The following is a 19,571-nucleotide window of genomic DNA, read 5'->3' as shown; positions in this document are numbered from 1 at the left end:
ACACCGCGAAAAAGGAGTGAGTGCACCGCATCACCATGCAACGAGGAGACCAAGGTAGATAGAGGATCGTCGCGAATTGATGTGTCTCGACTGAACGGACGCCGGCATGAGGGAGCCAGCTCGATAAGTGTCCCGTGAGGAAGTCAAATGGGCTGATGATAATGCTATGCGTTGAGGTCAATGTATCGGCTCTGTCGTGGTCTGTACAGTCACATCTATCCTTGAGGGTCAACCGGGGGGCGACCCCTCGCGTTACATCCCCACCCCCGCCAATCGTCTCTGAATATCGTCGATTGTGACCGGGGTGCAGTGGCTTTTCGATTCGCCGCGTTGGACAACGGCCGTCCAAGTGATGAACGATGGTAAGGAGCTGAGCGTCGCAATCTCGTCCGGCACGATCTCGACTTCAATGAAGCTCGTCCAGTCGTCCACACTCATCCCCCCGCCATCAGAGATAAGCGCAGCTGACTTGTTGGAGATCCCCTGCCTGATGCGGGTTTGTGCGGTTCGGAGAGCAGCCGAGTTGAGCTCTGGGTCCCCCTCGAACTCTTTGCGTTTGAAGCGACACTTGGCTTCACATGAGTCGAACTTGGCGGGTGAGGCTGTTGTCCCAGTTGAGCTCGAGGGGTCTTTTGAGTATGGCCAGATGTCGACGTAGACCGTTCCCTTGCGAAGAGGCCGGCGGAGTTCTCGGTTCAGGCTCAGGGTCTGTGGCTCCATGGCAGAATGAGTCAGAAGTTGCCAGGGTAGTATGAGTGAGAACGAAAAGTGGGAAAGGCTGAAGGAGGATGGTTGGACCTACTGATGAACAAGGCGGGACGGGTGACTGCGTAAGTGAGTCCAAGTCTGCACTGCTGTGCTGCGATCAGACGGGGTCGAGAAAGGATAGCCAAACTTCGCGTCTCATCCGCAACTCAGCTTGAGTCGTCCTGCAAGGTCCTGTAAGACCATAGCCAAAAGATCCAGACAGAAAGGATGCGAAGCACCAGGTGGAAGTGATTGCACCGCCTCATGGCAGCGACCAGACGGGGGCGCGGAAGTGTTCATGGACTTTCGTGTCTCGACTGGACATCAATACAAATCAGCCTGATGAGGTCGTGGGCAGGACCGAGTGAGCTGATAATCAACCGGTGCATACAGGCCATTCTTTCGTCCCCACCTCATCCTATCCGTCCACATTTCAGCCGTGAAGAGTATGTTGTGCTGTGTGGAGCCATCCGCCCTACCAGACCTGTTGCCCCCACTGTCTCAATAGCTCGATTCTCAGTGCGCGTGATTCCGGCAAGCCAGTCCTGTCCGGCACCCCGCGTTTGACAAGTCTCGACCATTGACTTCCGGAATGGGAAATGAGCGCACTCATCTTGTCGGGCAGCCCACTTGCTTCGATGTAGCTCTTCCACTCGTTCTCGGTCAGCTTTTTGTCTTCAGATCTGAGCTGACCGATCGCTTGCTGCAGATCGGTTTTCGCATTTGCAACATCCTGAGAGTCCTGTGCCGGGTGACCTTCTCGATAATGGGTCTCGAAGTGACAGACGGCCGCACACGCGTCGAAAGTTGTGGATGGGCTGGGCGGGGTGATCGAGCCCGTGGGACGGAGTTTGTAGGGCCAAAAGTCGATATACGCGACTCCTGTGCGTGTCGATAACCTGGAAGGGTCCTCCACTTCATCGTCAGTCCACTGGAAGGAGAAAAACAGCGGCATAGTGAAATCTGTTGAAGCAAAGGTAATGAGAAGCAGTCTCGATAAGAGGCAAAGGCGAAGGCGGGTCGTGTAGTGGTCCTATTGGTATGCGGCCTGGGGCGGTGTAGCTCGGTCATCATCAGCTGCTATGATGGGTAGAAAGGATGGGCACGCAACTTGCGCTCCAGTGAGGAGGGAGAGGCTCAGGTCGACGTTTGGTATCTGATCGAGATCCGGACAGAAAGGATGCCAAAACACTATGAAGTCACCACCGGCGAGCGTTGCTGAGTATATGCCAGGTTGGGCCGTCATCAGAGTTGGAAAAGCTCAAGTGAGCAATCTCCGCCTGGTCACTTGATCAGCTGTAGGATCAACTTACAGTCTGAGCGGAGATGTCAATATAGGAGACACAGACTGAGGGCAAGTGGGCTTTACGTCCACACGTTCTCCATCGCACGCCTTGGAGGCATATGGGACATCAAGGACCGTACTCAGACGATGGAGACCCCGAGCCAGTATTCGGCTTGGTGCTGCAGACGAGTTTTTCATGCCAGCGTCAGTGCGTCAGCGGCCAAGCAGGCTTCTGAGGAACAGCTCCAAGCGCTTGCCAAACGCACCTGCGATGCCCCGAAGGAGCAACTCACCACCTCTTGCCTTACATGCCCTCGTACCCACCCGTTCCTTCCGCCTCGGTAGTCTACGCTGATCAGAGAAAAGGATGGTAGTCGATGAGTATAGTCAAAGGCTGAGAGTGATGGTCGTGATATCGTTGATGGGCGCCGCAAAGCGAACGGCCAAAATTTCAGATTTCGCTTGTCCATCTGAGATCCCCTCTTGCTCGTTTATTACGCATTATCCAAGACTTCAAGTCTCTGTCGCTCCAGTAGCCGGCTGATCCATCGTCGCTGTCCTCCACCCATCAGCGAGGTGCAAGCTGTCCAGCTGCTACTTCGCAATCAGGTCCCTGCTGGGGAGACCAGCTATTCCCGCTGTCAACAAATTCCTCGCTCGCCCATCATCTACTTCGATGTCGGATCTACCCAGCGTCTCAGCCTCGGACTCGGGCCAAGTCATCGTTGAGAAGATGGACCTGGACCTGCCTGCTCCGCCAGTGAGCAAGAAGCAGAAGCTGGGTGGATACGACTTCTACCGCTCTATTGGGAGTCCAAGATATGTCGTTGCGCCAATGGTGGACCAGTCTGAGCTGGTGAGCTGCCTCTTCACGAGAGTCTTCAAGGCGGTGAGGCTATAGCTGACATGATAGGCATGGCGTATGCTATCTCGGGCACCTCTGCCTTCCTCCCTTGCTGGTCCCAGCACAATCACACCCCCTACCCCGGAAGGCCGCACATATACCCGGCACACGGGTGGTGCGGACCTCTGCTATACGCCCATGATCCACGCCAAGATCTTCGCGAGCTCAAAGACGAAGTCAAAGGGGTCTGACGGGCAATTCGACGTCACCCACGGAGAGGAGGGTGCGGAAGACTTATTAGCGGGGATAGAGGGCGGGGATCGGCCGTTGTTCGTTCAGGTAAGTGTCTCCAGCCGGTCGCTCAAGTCAAGCGTATACAGTCATCTGCTGGAACCAGAGCTGATCGCCTAGTTCTGTGCCAATGATCCAGATCAACTTCTTGCTGCTGCAAAGAAAGTCGAGGCTCATTGTGACGCGGTGGACATTAACTTTGGATGTCCGCAGGGCATCGCGAAGAGAGGGAACTATGGGGCATTCTTGCAGGACGACTGGGATCTGATACAAAAGCTTGGTGAGCATTGGCATACCGCCTCAGAGGCTCAAGCTGACCTCGCAGTCGGCACTCTTCACACCAACCTCTCCATCCCCGTCACCGCCAAGTTCCGCCTTCATCCCGATCCTGTCCGCACCATAGCCTACGCCAAGATGCTCGAAGCTGCCGGAGCTCAGATTTTGACCGTACACGGCCGGACAAGGGAGATGAAGGGCCAATTTACCGGTCTAGCCGACTGGGAGATGATCAAGAAGGTCAAGGAGGCGGTCAGCGTGCCGGTATTCGCGAATGGCAATGTTCTGTACGGGGAAGACGTTGAGAGGTGTCTGGAATTGACGGGATGCGATGGAGTGATGAGTGCCGAGGTGAGCTGAGAGTCGTGCTGGCCACAACTCTCCGGAAAGTACAGCTGATTCGTACAGGGAAATCTTTCGAACCCAGCGCTCTTCCTTCCGCCGTCTCATCCCCACGCCCACCCCTCAATGACAGTCCTCGCCCACAGATACCTCGATATCGTCGCTTCTCTACGTACACCCACTGGCAACTCTGCGATGAAGAGCCATCTCTTCCGCCTCCTCAAGCCTGTACTCGATAAGCAGCCAGACGAGACCCTGCGGATAGAGATCGCAAAGTCGCGGGATGTCGAGGAATTGCGAGCGGTAGTGAGAACGATAGAGGGGATTCTGAAGGTCAGTCCTGGCTCTGCTTCCTTCCGCTCTTTGATCTTCACCCGTCTTGCTTGATTTGCGGAAAGGGCGTGAGCTGATGATACAGCCCGATGTCGATGCTGCTGGCCCCTCATGGCGTCCTCCTCCAATAGACCCGAAGACGGGGTACCGCGACCTCCCCACCTGGGTAGCCCAACCTTACATTCGCCCTCTCCCAACGTCCGGACCTTCCGATCCCGCTCCCGATCCTTCCGAAGCCACGGCAGCCACCTCAGCTGCCGGACCGTCTTCACCTCCTCGATCGTACTTACCGACCATCTCCCGCTGTATCAACCCCTCGTGTCCACATTCGGCAGCCACTAAGTGCCCTCATGGCGCTTGTCTGACGCATTGCCGTTCCCTCCTCGCCACCCGGGGTGGGATGGACGAGGCGCAAGCTGAAAAGGAGGCGAGTGAGGGTGGTCTAGTCGGAAAGGGTTGCGAGGAACATGAGGCGAAAGTCAGGGCGAGGGAGGAGCGGATGGCGCAGAAGCGGAAACATGCCAAGGAGGCCCGTGGGAGTGGGACGGAGAAAGAGAAGAGGAGAAAGACGGTACATGCGGAGGGGAAGGCGGGCTGGAATGCGAGTCTGCATGGAGAAGCGGGGAACGAAGAGGAGCGCTTCATGGCTGGTCTAGCATCGTAGATGGATGAGCTATCTCGGTCAGATTTGGAGGGGAACCCGAGCAAGGGGAATGCGTACGTGTCAATCCGCCGATTTGAGGGCAGCGCAGGCAGCAGTCTCTACTACATCCACGATCCGCGTGTCCATCAGTGATGATCGCGGCAGTGGGGCTTTCTCATTACATCCCAGCTCGCTAGTCGACTTTCCATCTTGCACTGACACTATCCGCATCATCGTCCGCGTCGAGCAGCAGCTCGAGCGACCAAACCGCCAGAAAGAGTGCTATGTTCAGCCACCGCCACCATGTCTGGCTCCCTGCGTCCAGGACTGATACACGTCAGCCACATCCGCAAGACGCCTGACAAAAAGTGCGGAGGGAGGGGAACATACAGAGTAGATGTGTGTAGACGGCGATGAGTATTGCTCGGCGATACGAGAGTACGACCGTCGTGACCCGCATGTTCTGCGCCGAGTGAGCTAGGTGCATCGTCTGGCGGTCCAAGGGAAGATCGCAACTTACCGCTGGTTCTTCTCCCAGACTCCGCCCATCCCAGAATCCAGGTGTCACACCACCGCCTCCGCCCATCCCCGAGTCGCTCATCCCGTCGTCCCAGCCCATACTGGCTTTCCGGATGACGGGTACGATGCGGGCCGCGAGGTGCAGGACGGCCACGCGGTAAACAAGCGAGAGGAGGAGATGGGGTGGTAATGTTTGAGCACTGAGACTTCAGCCAAGTGTTTGATAGGCTACCGTTGAAGGTCGGCAAAGAGACACTTACACATCCCAAACGCTGTCCATGACGCCGATAACAGCCCGCTTGGCCAGCGTCTGAACCGAATGTTCCGGGACAGACTTTGCAGATGCCCAGGAACTGGATAGCCAGCCAGAACCGAAGGACCGTGGCCTATAATGTCAGCTCTATATAGTCTCCCGGGGGAGGCCAGTAGATCAAGCTTACTCCATGGCTGATTCCACGCCAGAAAGCCAAGCAGAGTACTGGGAATAAGCTCACGACCACCTGAACACAACACAGACGATTCCGACAGCTTACCACAACGTAGACGAAGACCAGACTAGTCTCGAGGACATTTGTCCGCTTGAGCGCGAAGCCGATGGAGGAGAGGAAGACGACTGCTGTGAGAGCCACGCCGAGGAGAAATGCTGGTATAGACGAGTCGGCGGATATGGGAAAGTACTAATGAGTCAGCTGTGATGCTCCTGGTCCGACAGAATAGCGCTCCAGCGCATGGCTTATGCTTCACCAGTCATAAAGGACCTACTTTGTACACTCCCGCCAGCCCTACGCTGTAAACCAAAGCCGCCAGCACCAAAGCGCCGAGGCTTCTCCATTCGAACCCTCCTTCTTCCTTCTCTTCCTCATCTGCCCATCCCTTGCCGACTCGTCCAGCCACCTGAATGACCAATAATGTGCTCACACCCTCCAGCAGCGTGAAGAGGGGTGAGACGACCCGCAATATCTTAGCGTATACGACCGGAAGAACCTCGACGAGCGTATAGACTGGCGACGGTATGAGTGCTGTCGACGATGATGGACTTGGCGGGTGGAGGTGGAAGTAGAATGTCAGGAGGAAGAGAGAGGATGTAATTGTTGGAGAGAGAAAGGAGAGGATCGAGATGAGTGGGGCGAAAGGTGTGTTCTTCAGGAAGAGGCGGAGAGTCGAGTAGAGGAAGTGATGGAGCGTTAGCAGAAGTGAGAGGAGGAGGAAAGATGGCGGCCCTATAACGTCAGCCCACCCCTAGAACTACTCAAGACCTTCAGGTGGCGACCTACCCAGAAGGTCCAGGACCATAGGCAGACCTAGAAGGACCTGACCAAACGTCCCCATCCCCCCAAAATACGACATGGCGGCACCGATGGCCATTGCTGCCCCGAGTCACTTCGAGAGCAGTGCTCTCGCGGTATCAGGCGGTAGCTAAGCCAGTAAAAGTGGCTCTCAGACGCCTCGCTAGGCAGCTGTGAGGCGCTTCTAAGCGGTAAGAGGTGAGAGTATGAGATGAGGTGCAAAGTCAACAATCCCCGACCGACAACCTCCACCTCGACATTTCCCCACCCAACTGCACCTTCCATCGTCCGCACACGATCTTGACAGATACTCCCATTTGTGGATGCTCCGGTCTCGCCATATCGCTCAGGCTGCGGCCATGCCTCTCAGGGCGGCCCCGATGCGGCCCCGGACCCCATACCGCCTGCCTCCTATATCCCTCCGAACCGCCTCCACCTCCGCCCCCCGCGGTCCAAACATCCTGCTCAATGCAGGCCTGGCGGCCGGTGTCTGCGCCGCAGCGGCCGCAGCGTACTACTATGAGACTTTAGCATCACCTTCCGCATCCTCAGAGCCCGCTGCTCTTGGCGGAGACACCTTCGAAATCAATCTTGGTAGCGGACGTCGTCGGCAGACACATACTTTCACCAGGCTTTCGGAAGGTGCCTGCGAGGCGAAACTTACAGAGCATGAGGCGAGCCATGCTGTGGGACGAGCAGGAAACCCAGTCATGCGGTGGGACCGGAACTGGGTGGGATCGAATGAGCCGTGCGAGGATAGGAGCGCGGTGGATCTCGTTCCTCGGGCGAGAAGCGCGAGGGATATGAGCTGGGGGTTAGGCGCCTGGTTTGGCAGCAGCCCAGATCCTTCTGGTGAAGTGCCAGGCGATAACCAGGGAGCCAGAGAGGGACAGAAGGACATCGTCCTGTTCTCGATCATCGACGGGCATGGCGGGTGGGCGACCAGCGAGCTGCTCAGTAAAGTCCTTCATCCGACTTTGACATTGAGTCTGGCTGCTCTCCAGGCGGGTGTGGTGCCTGGGAACGAGGGCTGGGTATCGTCGATGCTGGACAAGGTCAACCCGGCCAAGTGGTTCAGCGGGCCGGTATGGACCCAGGAGAATGTGACAAAAGCTATCAGCACTGCGTGAGTACCGCTAGATCTCTCTTTGTCCCTCTCGCCATCGAGTCCAGGACTTTGACGCTGAGATTTCTCAGATACACTCAGCTAGATGACAACATCACCCAGACCCCAGTCCGCCTCATCCCGACCCTCCGTACCTCCAATCCCGAAGGTCAGCCCACACCTCGCCAGACCCTGGCTGCTCTGGCTCTACCGGCCGACAATGGCGCCTGCTCCCTATCCGCTGTGGTCGACGCAGAGGAGGGCGACCTGTACGTGGCTATCGCCGGAGATTGCCGAGCTGTCGCGGGGTGGGAGAAGGAGGGTGTATGGCGATGCGATGTACTGAGTGAGGATCAGATGGGTGAGAATGAGCGGGAGGTTCAGCGGTATGTTCTGCCAGTGGCAATGTGGCTCGATTGGGCAGGCGCTGATTGAACAGGATGCGGAAAGAACATTCAGGAGAAGAGGATACGGTCATCATGCGCGGAAGGGTACATGGGGGCCTTCAGCCAACAAGGGCATTTGGGGATGCTTCATACAAGTGGACGCAGGGTCAGGCGGCGGTGTGAGCATTGAGATCGTTCGCACGGACGGTGGAATAAGCTGACTGAGCAGTATTTGCGATGCGATGCAAGCTGAGGGAATGAAGGCCCGTCGCCCTCGGCCTCTCAGCAAAACGCCACCATACGTTACTGCTCGACCGGAAATCACACATCGAAAGATCAAAGGCGAAAACGGAGAGAAGTTGCGCTTCATGATCATGGCCACAGATGGACGTAAGTTGACCGTGGATCCCATATGTCGCAGTCGACCCATGCTGATCATCTAGTATGGGACCGCATAACATCCGAAGAATCCACCCTCCTCGTCGCCTCCTACCTCGCCCACCCCACCCACTCCGAAATCCACAAATCCACCCTCCCCACCAAATTCCCCCTCACAGCTTCCCCTGAACCCCGGCCATACCCCGCCGAACCCCTCCCCGGGAGCGCCGAGAAGTCGAACGGGACCTGGGTGTATGAAGGCGATAAGAACGCGGCGACACATTTGATCAGGAATAGTCTGGGCGGAGGGGACCGGAAAGGCCGGAATGAGCTGTTGAGCGTTACGGGGGAGACTACGAGGTGGCTGAGGGATGATATTACCGTCACGTAAGTTGCCATCTTCGACTGAAATTGGAGACAGGAGCTGACTTGACAGGGTTGTATTTTTCGATGACGCTGCATGAGGACGGAAGTACTCGGCCTGCTTTGCGCGCGCGGAACGTACTGAACAGGCCAAATCACTGCTTCCCTGCGATGGGACATGACAAACTTAGAGCAGCCGTGCGTCTCTGTACTGCTGTACACGGAACAGACAACGACATACATGTATCGCCAGATTGTCATCGCTTCTCCATTGTCACTGACTGCCCCTAATCACCTAACGCACGCTACGGGTCCCCTTCCCTGTCGATGGTACAAGTGCAGAAGTCAATCAGGCCATTCACCGCGACCTCCAGCCCGTCCAGCGCCTGCCGAGTGGCAAAGTGCTCCGCCAAGTCCTCACTTGAAACACTGCCCTCACTTACAGCCTCCTTCATCGTACTCATCAGCAGCTCCCATGCCCTACACATCTCCTCCGCCAGGCCTATCACGCGCTGGGCTAGTTCTGGCCTCACTTGCTCCGCAACGACGGCACTTTGCTGAATGACGAAGAGCACGGGCGAGAGTGCATCGCATAGATCTGCGCGCGTAGCGATCGGATTGGAGAACGCTTGCAAGATCTTCCGTCCGATCGGCCAGGCGTACGCCGTCGCCAGATGAAGCGGGTAGAGCTGCTTTTGCTGTTGCGCGTCAGCGTGTTTAAGGGATGCTCAGAGAGAACGTACTGAACGTAAGCCCGCCAGATGCTGCCGACAGACCACGTCCATGCTGCCTTTTGCTCTGCAGTCACCTGTCGCCTTGACCTCCGCATATCTCCACAGTGGATCATAGTACTTGGTGGCACCGAGCCAGACCGCGGCCTCTTGCAGAGTAAATCCGCGCTGGTCGACTCTGAGTGGGACGGTCAGTGCGGCGAGTAGCGCTTCTCGTTTGGCCGTGACTGTGCCGACTTCCACACGACTCGCATCGGAGGAGGATAAATTGGGTTTCGAGCTTGTCGAGGATGAGGCTCGCGGTTTGCGCTCGGCTTTGATCTGCTTAAGTGTTTGGACGAGCTCTGTGAAGGGCAGAGCGGACGGCTGATACTTGACCGGAATCGACATATCGTGTGTACGATGAGCTGTGTGTCCCAGAGTATCGCGGTTCAGTTGGAAGAGCAGATATGCGGTAAAGCGCAACTCATGACAGGTATTGGAATAGGTATTGAACCTGTCCGGGTATCCTTTCACGGCTCTTCGTCCTTTGAGTAGTTGTCCCTCTCCGAATTGCGCATGTCATCGGCCATCAGCTCTGAGAGTATGGATCACGTCGTACGTGTCAGCGCTCGTGTCAGTCGGGCCCCATTTTAGATTGATGCGAATGGCCAGACTCTGATAGGCTTCATGCATCTTCTCTCTGATTACTTCTCTAGAACGCACTGCTAGTCCTCATCTGCTCCAGCTTCTTCAACACCTCACCCACATTCCTCTCCAGATCGCCCGCAATACTCTGCTGTTGCGAATAAGGCAACGAACTGAACCCCTCGCACAAATCTCCATCGACTACGCCCATCACTGGCGCATAGTATCCGCGGTACGCGAGGTGGTCTCGGCCAACGAGGGAGACATTGGCTGCGCGCATATGCTGTAGTGTCAGCTCGGCACTCTCGAGTACTGCAGATCTAGCTGTGAGGGACATACCATCTCCAAAGTAGTCATGACCTCAACATCGTCCATGGATGCGAAAGGAACGAGCGCGCCGACAGCGCCAGAGATGGTCGTGTAGACGAGAACATCCTTCCCTCCCGCCACCAATGCGATCTTGGTTATACTGTATTTTCAGCTCTTGGCCGCACGCTACGGTAGAGATCTGTAAAATGACATACGAAGTGACGATGCTCCCGACATTATAATGCGCAATCAGATCCGACTTGTGCGCCGCACCCATCAAGAATCCCCTCTCGTGCAGAATTCCCGCGCCTGTCGGATCATCATCCACCTTCTCCGACACATGGCTGTTGATCCGGTTAATAAAGATATTCCCAAACTTGTCGCCACACGCGACCGTCTCGTAGTCGACGTCGGTGACGCAGGTGAGCCAGCGGGGCTGCGAGTCGTCTGCAAAGATGAGGAGCTGGCGGGATGGGATGGAGCGGTAGACGCAGTAGAAGGTCGATTCTTGCATGTCGCCGACGATGATTCGGGCGCCAGTGACGTTGATGGTGGAGACGCAAGTGGGGAAGCTCTGTTGGATGTCAGCTTTGACAAGCAGTAGAGGTGTCGTCCAGCTCACGGTATTCTCGCATTTCCGCAGGAGCGCCTTCTTTCCCATCTCGTACAGCCGTAATGACTTTCCGATCCCAGCCAGCAGATAGCCCTGGAACCCAGCGACGCACATCGGGATATCATCCGTCTTTGTCTGTACTTATCAGCCTCATCCTCCCAATTTTCGGATGACGGCAGCTCACCTTGTGCATGAACTCCAGTGTCCGGCCTCCGTCCCGGATAGCATATACCCTCAGCCATCCCTCCTTACATGCGCGAGGGATAAGCGTCGTTTGTACTGCCGTAGAGACCACGAGTGTTGGCTCGCCGCCCATCCGCTCAAAGTAGGCTATTGTGACTGAAAAGGCCGCCTCGTCCTCGTCTAGCTCTAGGGTCATTATTGATTCGTTCTGCATTGTCAGCTGCCGTGTCCCACTTGTAGCTGAAACCAGCTTACCAGGACTGGATCCAGTACTCTGATCAGACTAGCCCACTTTCCAGCCCCAGCGCGCACACGCCCAAACTCGTTCGCGGGCAGATCCAGCATCTTCCGGTCCACACGATCTCCGTTGGCCTCCTTCAAGGGTCAGCTGAATCTCCTAAACATATCTCGTAGACAATGAAGCTCACCTTCTCCTGTATGATCCGCTTGACAGCTGCTGAGCCGTATGTCCGGTGTTCCGATTCGATGAGGTAAAAGATGTTGGCGTAGGGGTAGCTGACGAACTTTCGAGGAGTGCAAGATAAGGGTGTGAGATCTTGCTTGAGCTTTTCGCCCAGCTTCGGAATGGTGAATATCCTGCTATGTCAGCTCTGCTTCCGCCTTTCCATACCAGGGTCCGAGCGAACTCACCGTAGCGTGTTCCCCGAAATCCCAATCAATCCCTCCGGGCACATCGCCGCGTTCAACGTACACGCATACTCCAGCATATCGTAAATCAGCGGCTGGGTCTGCAGCATGTCCTGATATGTGTAGAGCAACCACGAGCGGGAGCTGAAGGCCATGACGGACGGCGAGCCGTGCACTGTCGTACGGACGATTTTGGGCGGCTTGGCACCGAGGAATCGTTGACGGGTATCCGATAATGAGCCGTCGACTGGGTCGACCACGGTACGGAGAAGAACACCGTTGATCAGGCCGATGTTGAGGAACATGGTAGGGCGGTTCTTGTCGATCGAAATGTCGAATATCTCGGCGAGACAGATGGCGGATGGAGGCGCGGTCAGGGCCTGGAGGGAGAGTGTTTCGAGGGTGTTGTCGGGTTCGAGGGAGATGATGTGCACGGTCTGGTTGTCGCATCCGACAGCCTGGGCAGTCAGCTTGCTGGTCCGTCGTGGACAAGAGAGACTCCTCCGAACTCACAAGATACGGCGTCCTCCTCCTTCCCTCCGGAACCTCCGCGATACTGATCGCCGTCGCGTTCCCCGGCAAACTCTTCTTATCCTGGAACTCCGCCAAACTCCCTTCCGGATCCAGCTCGAAATACACAATCTCAGCCGTACTCAGCGCAATGACCACCTGCCGCCTGTTTGTGGTGGCCGAGACAATGGTCGTTCCAGGAGGGCAAGACCACTCGTCCACTCGGTCAGCCGCGCGGATATGCCGCAGACCGTAAGGATGGACCTGAAGAAGTCCGTCGTCTCCTAGTTGCTGGACTGCGAGAGTGGGCGAGGAGGAGAGGAAGCCGGTGTCGCTCACTTCTTCGATGGATTCACCGATGGAGAGGACGAGGGTACCGTTGGGGAAGGAGAGGACGATATAAGCGTCAAACTCGTCTACCGAGTCAGCTTGCTTTGTCTCATTGGGATCATTAGAGCTCACCATCTTCCTTCAGCTTCAGAGTCCATACCGCGGTCGGCACACCCGGCAGTGGACTCGCCACCAAAGGACTGACGTCCAGACCATGCTTTAACGTCCGGAAAGTACTCCGCCCGCCCTTTCCACATGCCGCATATATCTGAGGCGTATCCGAGCTGGCTCCAAGAAGATTAACGACCTTGGCGTCGCAGATAGGGTCGAGGGATGTGAGGGTATCGACGAGAAGAAGGTTTTCGAGGGGTCGAGGGGTGAAGAAGGCGTAAGGGAGGGCTCCGCGTTCGTTGCCGTTTTCGGGATAATCGGTTGATGACCAGACTTGCTCGTCGTCGTCTTCACCGAGCTTTTGGAACTGGTAGAGGTTTCTGCGATGTAAGCTGTCACTCCGTCATAGAAGAGGCGCAAGCTTACTGGTCGCTGAACTCGCTTGCCGCGAAGAGGTAACCGGACTTCAGGATACAAAGACTGGTCGATACAGGTACGGTGTCAAAGTACTTTATCCGTACCGCTCTGACGTCCTCATTCTCATGCTCGATCGTCACCTTGAACAGATCTCCATCTTCTGATTGCAGCAGGAAGAAGAATGCTCCCTGTTTGCTTGTCAGCTTCCATCGCCCAGTGCGTCAGGGAGACCCATGAAACTCACCCTGATCTTGTGCATGACGGCAGCGACGATGATGTTCCCTCTACTGCTTTCTCCTCTCTGGGCGAGCGGATTCCGTCTCCGCGGGATAGGGATGCGGTGTGCGTCCGCGTCCATGTGTTTCCAGATGATGTGGTCTTCGCAGCAGACTAACACGCCGGAAGGACCGTCGAACTTGTCGGTGTTGGCATTTTGACCTCCAGGTACTGGCTGTGTCAGCTATGCTCTCGGCAGATACGAGCGAGGGAGGCAGCTCACCTTGTAAAAGCATATTCGCTCTTCTGTCCGTCGGCTCGCTCCATTTCCGCACGACGTGGTTCAACCCTAAGTCCAGCTCGTAGAAAGTCAAGTACTGCAGCTCAGTACTTGCCCAGCCTCGAGCTGATGAAGAAATTCACCTTCTCGACCTTTTCATAAGCTTCTCCCGTCGGATCCTCATCGCTATCCGAATAGTCCATCTCCAGCGCCGCGTACAGCGGATTGTCGTACCCCTGATCCACGGCAATGATGTGCGTGACGAGAGTATGCGCCTTGTGCGCTTCGAGTGGGGATGAAGGGAAGAGCTTGCCCTCGGCATTTCGGTTCAGGACATAGACGAGCTTGGTGCGTTCCATCCTGGCAGTGTCAGCGTGGTTTCCCACAGGACAATTCCGCGTCACTCACGATCCGAGGAGACATGAACGACCTTTGGGGTCGACAGCGAGAAATTGACCTGGTACGATACGTCTGGAGGATCAACTATGTCCACGTCCTCTTTCTTTAGCGAAGCTTACCGCGATCCAGTCTTCCCGTATGTCTCCTGATACAGACTCTCAAAGTGCGGTGTTGGCTGGACGACAAACTCGATGATGGACAGCTTGCCAGAGTCAGAAGAAATAAGAATGTAGTCTACGTCCAATTAGCTAAGCTAGGCTGGCTGGGTGCCTGAAGCAAGGATGAATCCACCCTTGGTCATTCCTGCTAATCTGAAGCCCTGGACATTCCGAACCACACCAAAAGCCTGCTATGTCAGCCCTATCGGCGCTTTGCCGGTATTCGTAGCTCACCTCAGTCGTACACAAGGTGTCCACTGTATAGGTCAGCTAATGCTCGACTTGCACAAACCCGATCTTCTGGGATACGGCCACCCATAGTCCAGATCCATCTTGCAGTTCCCAGCGAGATGTTGGACTCACATTGCCCACTCGACGTGTTCAGCTTCAGCATCTCCAGTCTGGTTCCTCCCCGTACCACCAATATCTCCTGTCCTTTCGCTCCAGAGAAAGACCCAACGGTCGCGCCCGACACGGCCGTCGCCGGCTGCAGCGTGAGGTTGAGGAGGTGCATTGCGGCAATTTGAGCGGCGCTTTCGGGTCTGGAGGGGGAGCAGCTCGGAGCTTTGTGCGCTCTTTTAGATGTTGGTGCAGAGTACTATGAGCGAGACATGCGAGAGGGAGAGGGACGAGAAGGTGTAGTAGGAAAGACAGCTCTGGCTGGGCCCGCCCAGTCAACATTCTACTTTACAAGTTTCCTCATTTTATCCCAGTTGCTAATCACGGCATAAGGAATGCGGAGCTGACACTCCCGCTCGCTTGAGCTCTGAAGCTCAGGAGCCCATCGAGCAGACGATCATCATAAGCATAAAGGTATAGCATCTAGCCGTGGAGCAGCGCTCAAGTACTCCGGCAGGCCGCCTCATGGACATGACTATTGCTCGAAAAGAAAGATCCGATGAAGGATGGGCATCCTCAGCGCTGCATAAAAAGCGCAGAGGTCGTCAAAGGCCAGGGACGCCTTTGCACACACTGGCACACAAGATAAGGTTCACCACGGCTCACCGACCTCGAGGCCCACTTAAGTGACTCATGCCTTCATCTTCTTACCTAGCTACTACGACTCCTATACATCAGCTCTATCAGCGAGCAGAGCGTTCGACGATCAACGGTCGACTTTGATACCTCGTATTAAACCCAGTTCGCGCACAGCCAAGATGCCGCTTCCCGCATCCATCAACCTACTTCAAACCTCGATCACCGAGCTCTCATTGCTACTCGATGCCGGCACAATCACCTCAGTCGACCTCGTTGGCGCGTACATTGGTGAGCATCCTATCAGAGCCCAGACTGACCTCAGACAACATCGAGAAGAACAACATAGCGGGTCTTGGCCTTCACGCGATCATCCAAGTTGCTCCGCTCGACTCGGTCTTCCAGATCGCAGCAGTCCTGGACCAGGAACGACGAGATGGAGCGATCCGTGGTCCCCTACATGGTATCCCGATCTTGGTGAAGGACAATATCGCGACTGCATCCGAGCTGGGAATGGCTACTTCTGCTGGGAACACCGCTTTGCGTGAGTTGGGATATTTCTGCCAGGTTATGCCGTGAGCTGATGAGCAGTGGAGAGCGTGGTGTCTGGCGAGGCGGAGGCTATCAAGAGGATGAGGAACGCTGGCGCAATCAGTGCGCCGCGCTCTTCGTTTCCCGCCCAGCAATGCTGACTGCCCAGTTCTCGCCAAGACCAACCTCACGGAATTGAGCAACTTCAGAGGCAAAGGCTTACCTCACGGCTGGTCTGCCGTGGGCGGTCAGACGTCTTCCGCCTATGTTCAGGGCGGGTACGCGAACGGCGGAGACCCTATCGGCAGCTCGTCGGGCAGCGCAGTGGGCATCAGCGCTGGATTCGGAGCAATCGGGCTAGGCACCGAGACCTTTGGCTCGATCGTGAGTCCCCCACCCAAGATTGAGCTGACGACAGGTCAACGCCGCCAGCCGAGCTGCGCTCTATTGCGTCAGGCCCACTACTGGCCTGATCCCAAATGAGGGCACCGTACCTGTCAGGTGGGCTCTGCAAGTAGTCACAGCTGATAGTCAGCTATACTGCCGATACCATCGGTCCCATGGGGTTCACCTCCACCGACGTAGCTATTGTGCTAGACACGCTCGCGCAGACGGATGGAAAGTCAGTCTCACAGCCTGCTGAATGCTGATCAACAGGTACCTCCGTGCCGCTCGTGTACCCACGATGGCAGGTTTGCAGATCGGTCTCGTACGTCGCAACTTTCTAGACGAGGCCGACGGACGGTCCATTCTCTCTCAGACCGACGTTGACGAATCCATTGGCGCCGTGTACTCGGCCGTAACGGCGATGCGCCAAGCCGGCGCGGACATCAACGACGTCAACATGGACATCAATGCGGCTGATTGTGACGAACTCCTCAGCATCCAGTTCGCGATCTGGCGGACCGATATCAAGGAGGATATGGCGGAGTACCTAGGACGGCCCAAGACGAGTCCCGTGCGGACCCTGGCGGAGCTGGTCGAGTGGAACTTAAAGCACGCTGTGAGTTTGCCCCTGGCACATCGCTGACAGCAGGCGGAGGAATTGCCCCCAAATGCGCCGAACCAGGACATCTTCGTTCAAGCTCTCAACGCACCGCCCAGAGACTCGGACGAGTACCGGCTTCTCCAGGCTCGCGCGGCGGATATTGCGGTCAAGAGGGGACTCGACCTTATATTCGAAGAGCATAAACTCGACGCAGCCATCTTCGTTACTGAGCTGGGTATACCTTATGTTTTTGCTGCGGCAGCTGGCTATGCTCTGCTACGTCCTCGAATCCTCTTGAAAGACCGAAGCTGATAGACTAGGGTGCTGCCCCGCTCGGGAATAGCAAGAACGGCGCCCCATTCGGTATCACCTTCGCCGTCAAACCGAACGAGGAGGAGAAGCTTATCAGTATCATGTGAGTCCTTTTAGTATAATTGAGCTGATGAATAGGTCTGAATACGAATCGATCACCCCACAGCGACGGATTCCTGATCATATGTGAATGCTGCAGCCATGCCTTTCGGCGTATCCGTCCGAAATGTACCGCTCAAAGTCTCCAGGGTGTACCGTGCGTTCGCCAGCGTCCTTTCTTCTGACCAAGGAAGTCTTTTCCTTTGTTATGCACTCGCGATGTTCTGACTGCTCGATACTTAATACTGATCTCGGAGACCGTCAAGAATCAAACCTTTGGCGTTACACTTCCCTCAGTCAATCAATCTCCAGCAACAATGCCGCTGCCCGCCTCACTCAACCTTCTGCAGACCTCCATCGGGGAGCTCTCCGCTCTGCTCGCAGATGATGCCATCACCTCGGTCGAGCTGGTCCAGGCATATATCGGTGAGCAGCGCTGTTTGACACAACGCTGATAACAGCCAATATCGAGAAGAACAACATCGCCGGTCTCGGACTCCGCGCCATCATCCAGACCGCGCCAAATGAGCTCGTGCTTAAGATCGCTGAAGACCTGCGACAACAAGGAACGATCCGGGGCCCGCTCCACGGTATTCCGGTCTTGGTGAAGGACAGCATCGCCACTGACCCCGCATTGGGCATGGACACTTCAGCTGGGAGCACCGCACTTGGCGAATTGCACAAGAACAAGCCGAGGTTTAGGTAGAGAGAAGCTGATGAGCAGTGAAAAGCGTGGTATCCGGCGATGCGGAGGTGGTCAAGAGACTGCGAGATGCCGGCGCAATTGGTGAGTTGGCCTTCTATGTCTAGTGGAGAGATACTGACGATCAGTCCTTGCCAAGACGAATCTCACTGAGTTCTCCAACTTCCGAAGCGAGCATGGTCTCCCGCAAGGCTGAGACCCCTTCTGCCTACGTCGAAGGAGGATACGACAAGGGCGGCCACGCATATGGCAGCTCGTCGGGGAGTGCGGTGGGTGTGAGCGCCGGCTTCGGTGCAGTCGCTCTGGGGACGGACTCGTCTGGTGCTTTGGTAGGTACACCTTGCAATCTCGCGCTGAATGTAGGTGTGCCCTGCCAGCCGAGCTGCGTTGTATGCGATCAGGCTTCCAGTCGGGATGATTCCAGGCTCGGGCATCGTGCCTATCAGGTGGGTGGCTGCGATGCTCGGGCTGATCAGGCAGCTATACGACGGACACTGTTGGCCCTCTCGCCTTCACTCCGGCTGACGCAGCGATCATGCTCGATGTCCTCTCGGGGAGCGATGGCAAGTGAGTCATATACCTGATCGTGCTGACCCAAGATATCATCGCGCCGCTGAAGCTCCCAAGATGGCGGGGTTGCGTTTCGGTCTAGTCAGGCGCAACTTCTTTGACGAGGCCAATGGCCTGTCCCCGCTGGTTGGCACCTCGGTCCACTCCGCAAAGACAATGGAAGAGGTCATGGCGAAGATGCGACAGGCTGGCGCAGAGGTATTCGACGTCAGCATGGACATCGATGCTGTCGACTGTGAAGAGCTCGCCGACGCCCGGCAGGACATTTTCCGGAGCGACATCAACGAGGATATGAATCAGTATTTGTGTCAGCTCAAAGAGAGCCCTGTTCGCACGTTGGCGGAGCTGGTCGAGTGGAACCAGGACCATGCTGTAAAGTCACTTGTATGGCAATAGCTGATGGCAGGATGAGGAGTTGCCGCCCAAGGCTCCCGAGCAAGACAACTTCATCAAAGCTCTCTCTGCTCCTCCAAGGGACTCGGACGAGTATCGGCGCCTCAACGCCCGAGTGGCGGACATTGCGGTCAAGCGGGGTATGGACTACATCTTTGAGAAGTACAACCTCGACGCAGCTCTCTTCATCACTGAGTTTGAGCTGTCCTACGTCATTGTAGGAGCCGCTGGATATGCGCTGGTATGTCATCAGCTCACCACTGGAAGTCGGTGACCAAGTCACGAAGTCAGCTGACGAGGAAGGGTACCGCGCCAATGGGGTACAGAGCTGACGGCGCGCCGTTCGGTATCTCGTTCGCCGTCAAACCAAACGAGAAGGAGAAGCTGATCAGTATCCTGTGAGTCATCTTAATTGGCCTGGAGGCCGAGCTGATCCTCAGATCCGGGTACGAGGCGATCATGCCGCAGAGGCGAGTGCCTGAGTGGCTATAGAGTAGTGTTACCAACTTTCTGCAGCCTTGGGGTCATCCCGGCTTCGGAGCAGCTATATGCATCGTATCCGTTCCGTATGGTCGTATGGAGGCCGCTTGGTCGATTGTCAGACGTGCGAGGCAGTTGAGCAGTGACTGCTTGATTGAGCGGCTTTCTCAAGGACAATGTACGGAAGACG

At 56.2% G+C, this 19,571-nt stretch overlaps 8 protein-coding genes across 8 annotated transcripts; 5 read left to right on the top strand and 3 right to left on the bottom strand.

Moving 5' to 3' along the window:
* Nucleotides 1-2,765: 2,765 nt before the first annotated feature.
* Nucleotides 2,766-4,782, top strand: MKK02DRAFT_18206 (uncharacterized protein; the record flags this gene model as incomplete). The annotated part of the gene is made up of 6 exons (XM_053085909.1): nucleotides 2,766-2,888; nucleotides 2,946-3,215; nucleotides 3,288-3,447; nucleotides 3,493-3,794; nucleotides 3,852-4,118; nucleotides 4,204-4,782. The coding sequence occupies 6 exons, from the start codon at nucleotides 2,766-2,768 to the stop codon at nucleotides 4,780-4,782; spliced, it is 1,701 nt and encodes a 566-aa protein (XP_052944084.1).
* A 172-nt stretch (nucleotides 4,783-4,954) lies between these two features.
* Nucleotides 4,955-6,645, bottom strand: MKK02DRAFT_17798 (ICE2-domain-containing protein; the record flags this gene model as incomplete). Its single annotated transcript, XM_053085842.1, has 8 exons — nucleotides 4,955-5,088; nucleotides 5,152-5,224; nucleotides 5,282-5,480; nucleotides 5,541-5,666; nucleotides 5,721-5,758; nucleotides 5,814-5,957; nucleotides 6,043-6,500; nucleotides 6,555-6,645. 8 exons carry the CDS (start codon nucleotides 6,643-6,645, stop codon nucleotides 4,955-4,957), a joined length of 1,263 nt encoding a protein of 420 aa, XP_052944083.1.
* Nucleotides 6,646-6,889: 244 nt separating this feature from the next.
* Nucleotides 6,890-8,826, top strand: MKK02DRAFT_17934 (phosphatase 2C-like domain-containing protein; the record flags this gene model as incomplete). The annotated part of the gene is made up of 5 exons (XM_053085862.1): nucleotides 6,890-7,692; nucleotides 7,764-8,057; nucleotides 8,111-8,236; nucleotides 8,287-8,447; nucleotides 8,501-8,826. 5 exons carry the CDS (start codon nucleotides 6,890-6,892, stop codon nucleotides 8,824-8,826), a joined length of 1,710 nt encoding a protein of 569 aa, XP_052944082.1.
* A 277-nt stretch (nucleotides 8,827-9,103) lies between these two features.
* Nucleotides 9,104-9,919, bottom strand: MKK02DRAFT_38978 (uncharacterized protein; the record flags this gene model as incomplete). Its single annotated transcript, XM_053090381.1, has 3 exons — nucleotides 9,104-9,184; nucleotides 9,242-9,496; nucleotides 9,542-9,919. 3 exons carry the CDS (start codon nucleotides 9,917-9,919, stop codon nucleotides 9,104-9,106), a joined length of 714 nt encoding a protein of 237 aa, XP_052944081.1.
* Nucleotides 9,920-10,223: 304 nt separating this feature from the next.
* On the bottom strand, nucleotides 10,224-14,844 carry MKK02DRAFT_28935 (CPSF A subunit region-domain-containing protein; the record flags this gene model as incomplete). The annotated part of the gene is made up of 19 exons (XM_053087672.1): nucleotides 10,224-10,439; nucleotides 10,496-10,625; nucleotides 10,681-11,039; nucleotides 11,088-11,213; nucleotides 11,263-11,469; nucleotides 11,517-11,636; nucleotides 11,690-11,858; nucleotides 11,913-12,367; nucleotides 12,423-12,835; nucleotides 12,882-13,240; nucleotides 13,287-13,465; nucleotides 13,522-13,724; nucleotides 13,777-13,870; nucleotides 13,917-14,133; nucleotides 14,182-14,244; nucleotides 14,292-14,406; nucleotides 14,464-14,518; nucleotides 14,565-14,587; nucleotides 14,694-14,844. 19 exons carry the CDS (start codon nucleotides 14,842-14,844, stop codon nucleotides 10,224-10,226), a joined length of 3,654 nt encoding a protein of 1,217 aa, XP_052944080.1.
* Nucleotides 14,845-15,487: 643 nt separating this feature from the next.
* On the top strand, nucleotides 15,488-17,326 carry MKK02DRAFT_38976 (amidase signature domain-containing protein; the record flags this gene model as incomplete). The annotated part of the gene is made up of 10 exons (XM_053090380.1): nucleotides 15,488-15,596; nucleotides 15,631-15,849; nucleotides 15,897-15,959; nucleotides 16,006-16,220; nucleotides 16,255-16,337; nucleotides 16,372-16,458; nucleotides 16,494-16,839; nucleotides 16,873-17,070; nucleotides 17,145-17,239; nucleotides 17,275-17,326. 10 exons carry the CDS (start codon nucleotides 15,488-15,490, stop codon nucleotides 17,324-17,326), a joined length of 1,467 nt encoding a protein of 488 aa, XP_052944079.1.
* A 226-nt stretch (nucleotides 17,327-17,552) lies between these two features.
* MKK02DRAFT_38975 (amidase signature domain-containing protein) lies at nucleotides 17,553-17,941 on the top strand (the record flags this gene model as incomplete). Its single annotated transcript, XM_053090379.1, has 2 exons — nucleotides 17,553-17,661; nucleotides 17,697-17,941. The coding sequence occupies 2 exons, from the start codon at nucleotides 17,553-17,555 to the stop codon at nucleotides 17,939-17,941; spliced, it is 354 nt and encodes a 117-aa protein (XP_052944078.1).
* A 66-nt stretch (nucleotides 17,942-18,007) lies between these two features.
* On the top strand, nucleotides 18,008-19,393 carry MKK02DRAFT_38974 (amidase signature domain-containing protein; the record flags this gene model as incomplete). Its single annotated transcript, XM_053090378.1, has 8 exons — nucleotides 18,008-18,022; nucleotides 18,067-18,267; nucleotides 18,302-18,384; nucleotides 18,419-18,505; nucleotides 18,538-18,880; nucleotides 18,915-19,142; nucleotides 19,205-19,299; nucleotides 19,342-19,393. 8 exons carry the CDS (start codon nucleotides 18,008-18,010, stop codon nucleotides 19,391-19,393), a joined length of 1,104 nt encoding a protein of 367 aa, XP_052944077.1.
* Between the last annotated feature and the right edge of the window lie 178 nt (nucleotides 19,394-19,571).

Source organism: Dioszegia hungarica, assembly GCF_025882075.1.
Source record: "Dioszegia hungarica strain PDD-24b-2 chromosome Unknown MKK02contig_16, whole genome shotgun sequence".
Lineage (NCBI taxonomy): Eukaryota > Fungi > Basidiomycota > Tremellomycetes > Tremellales > Bulleribasidiaceae > Dioszegia > Dioszegia hungarica.
This window is presented reverse-complemented; position numbering and strand designations above follow the sequence as displayed.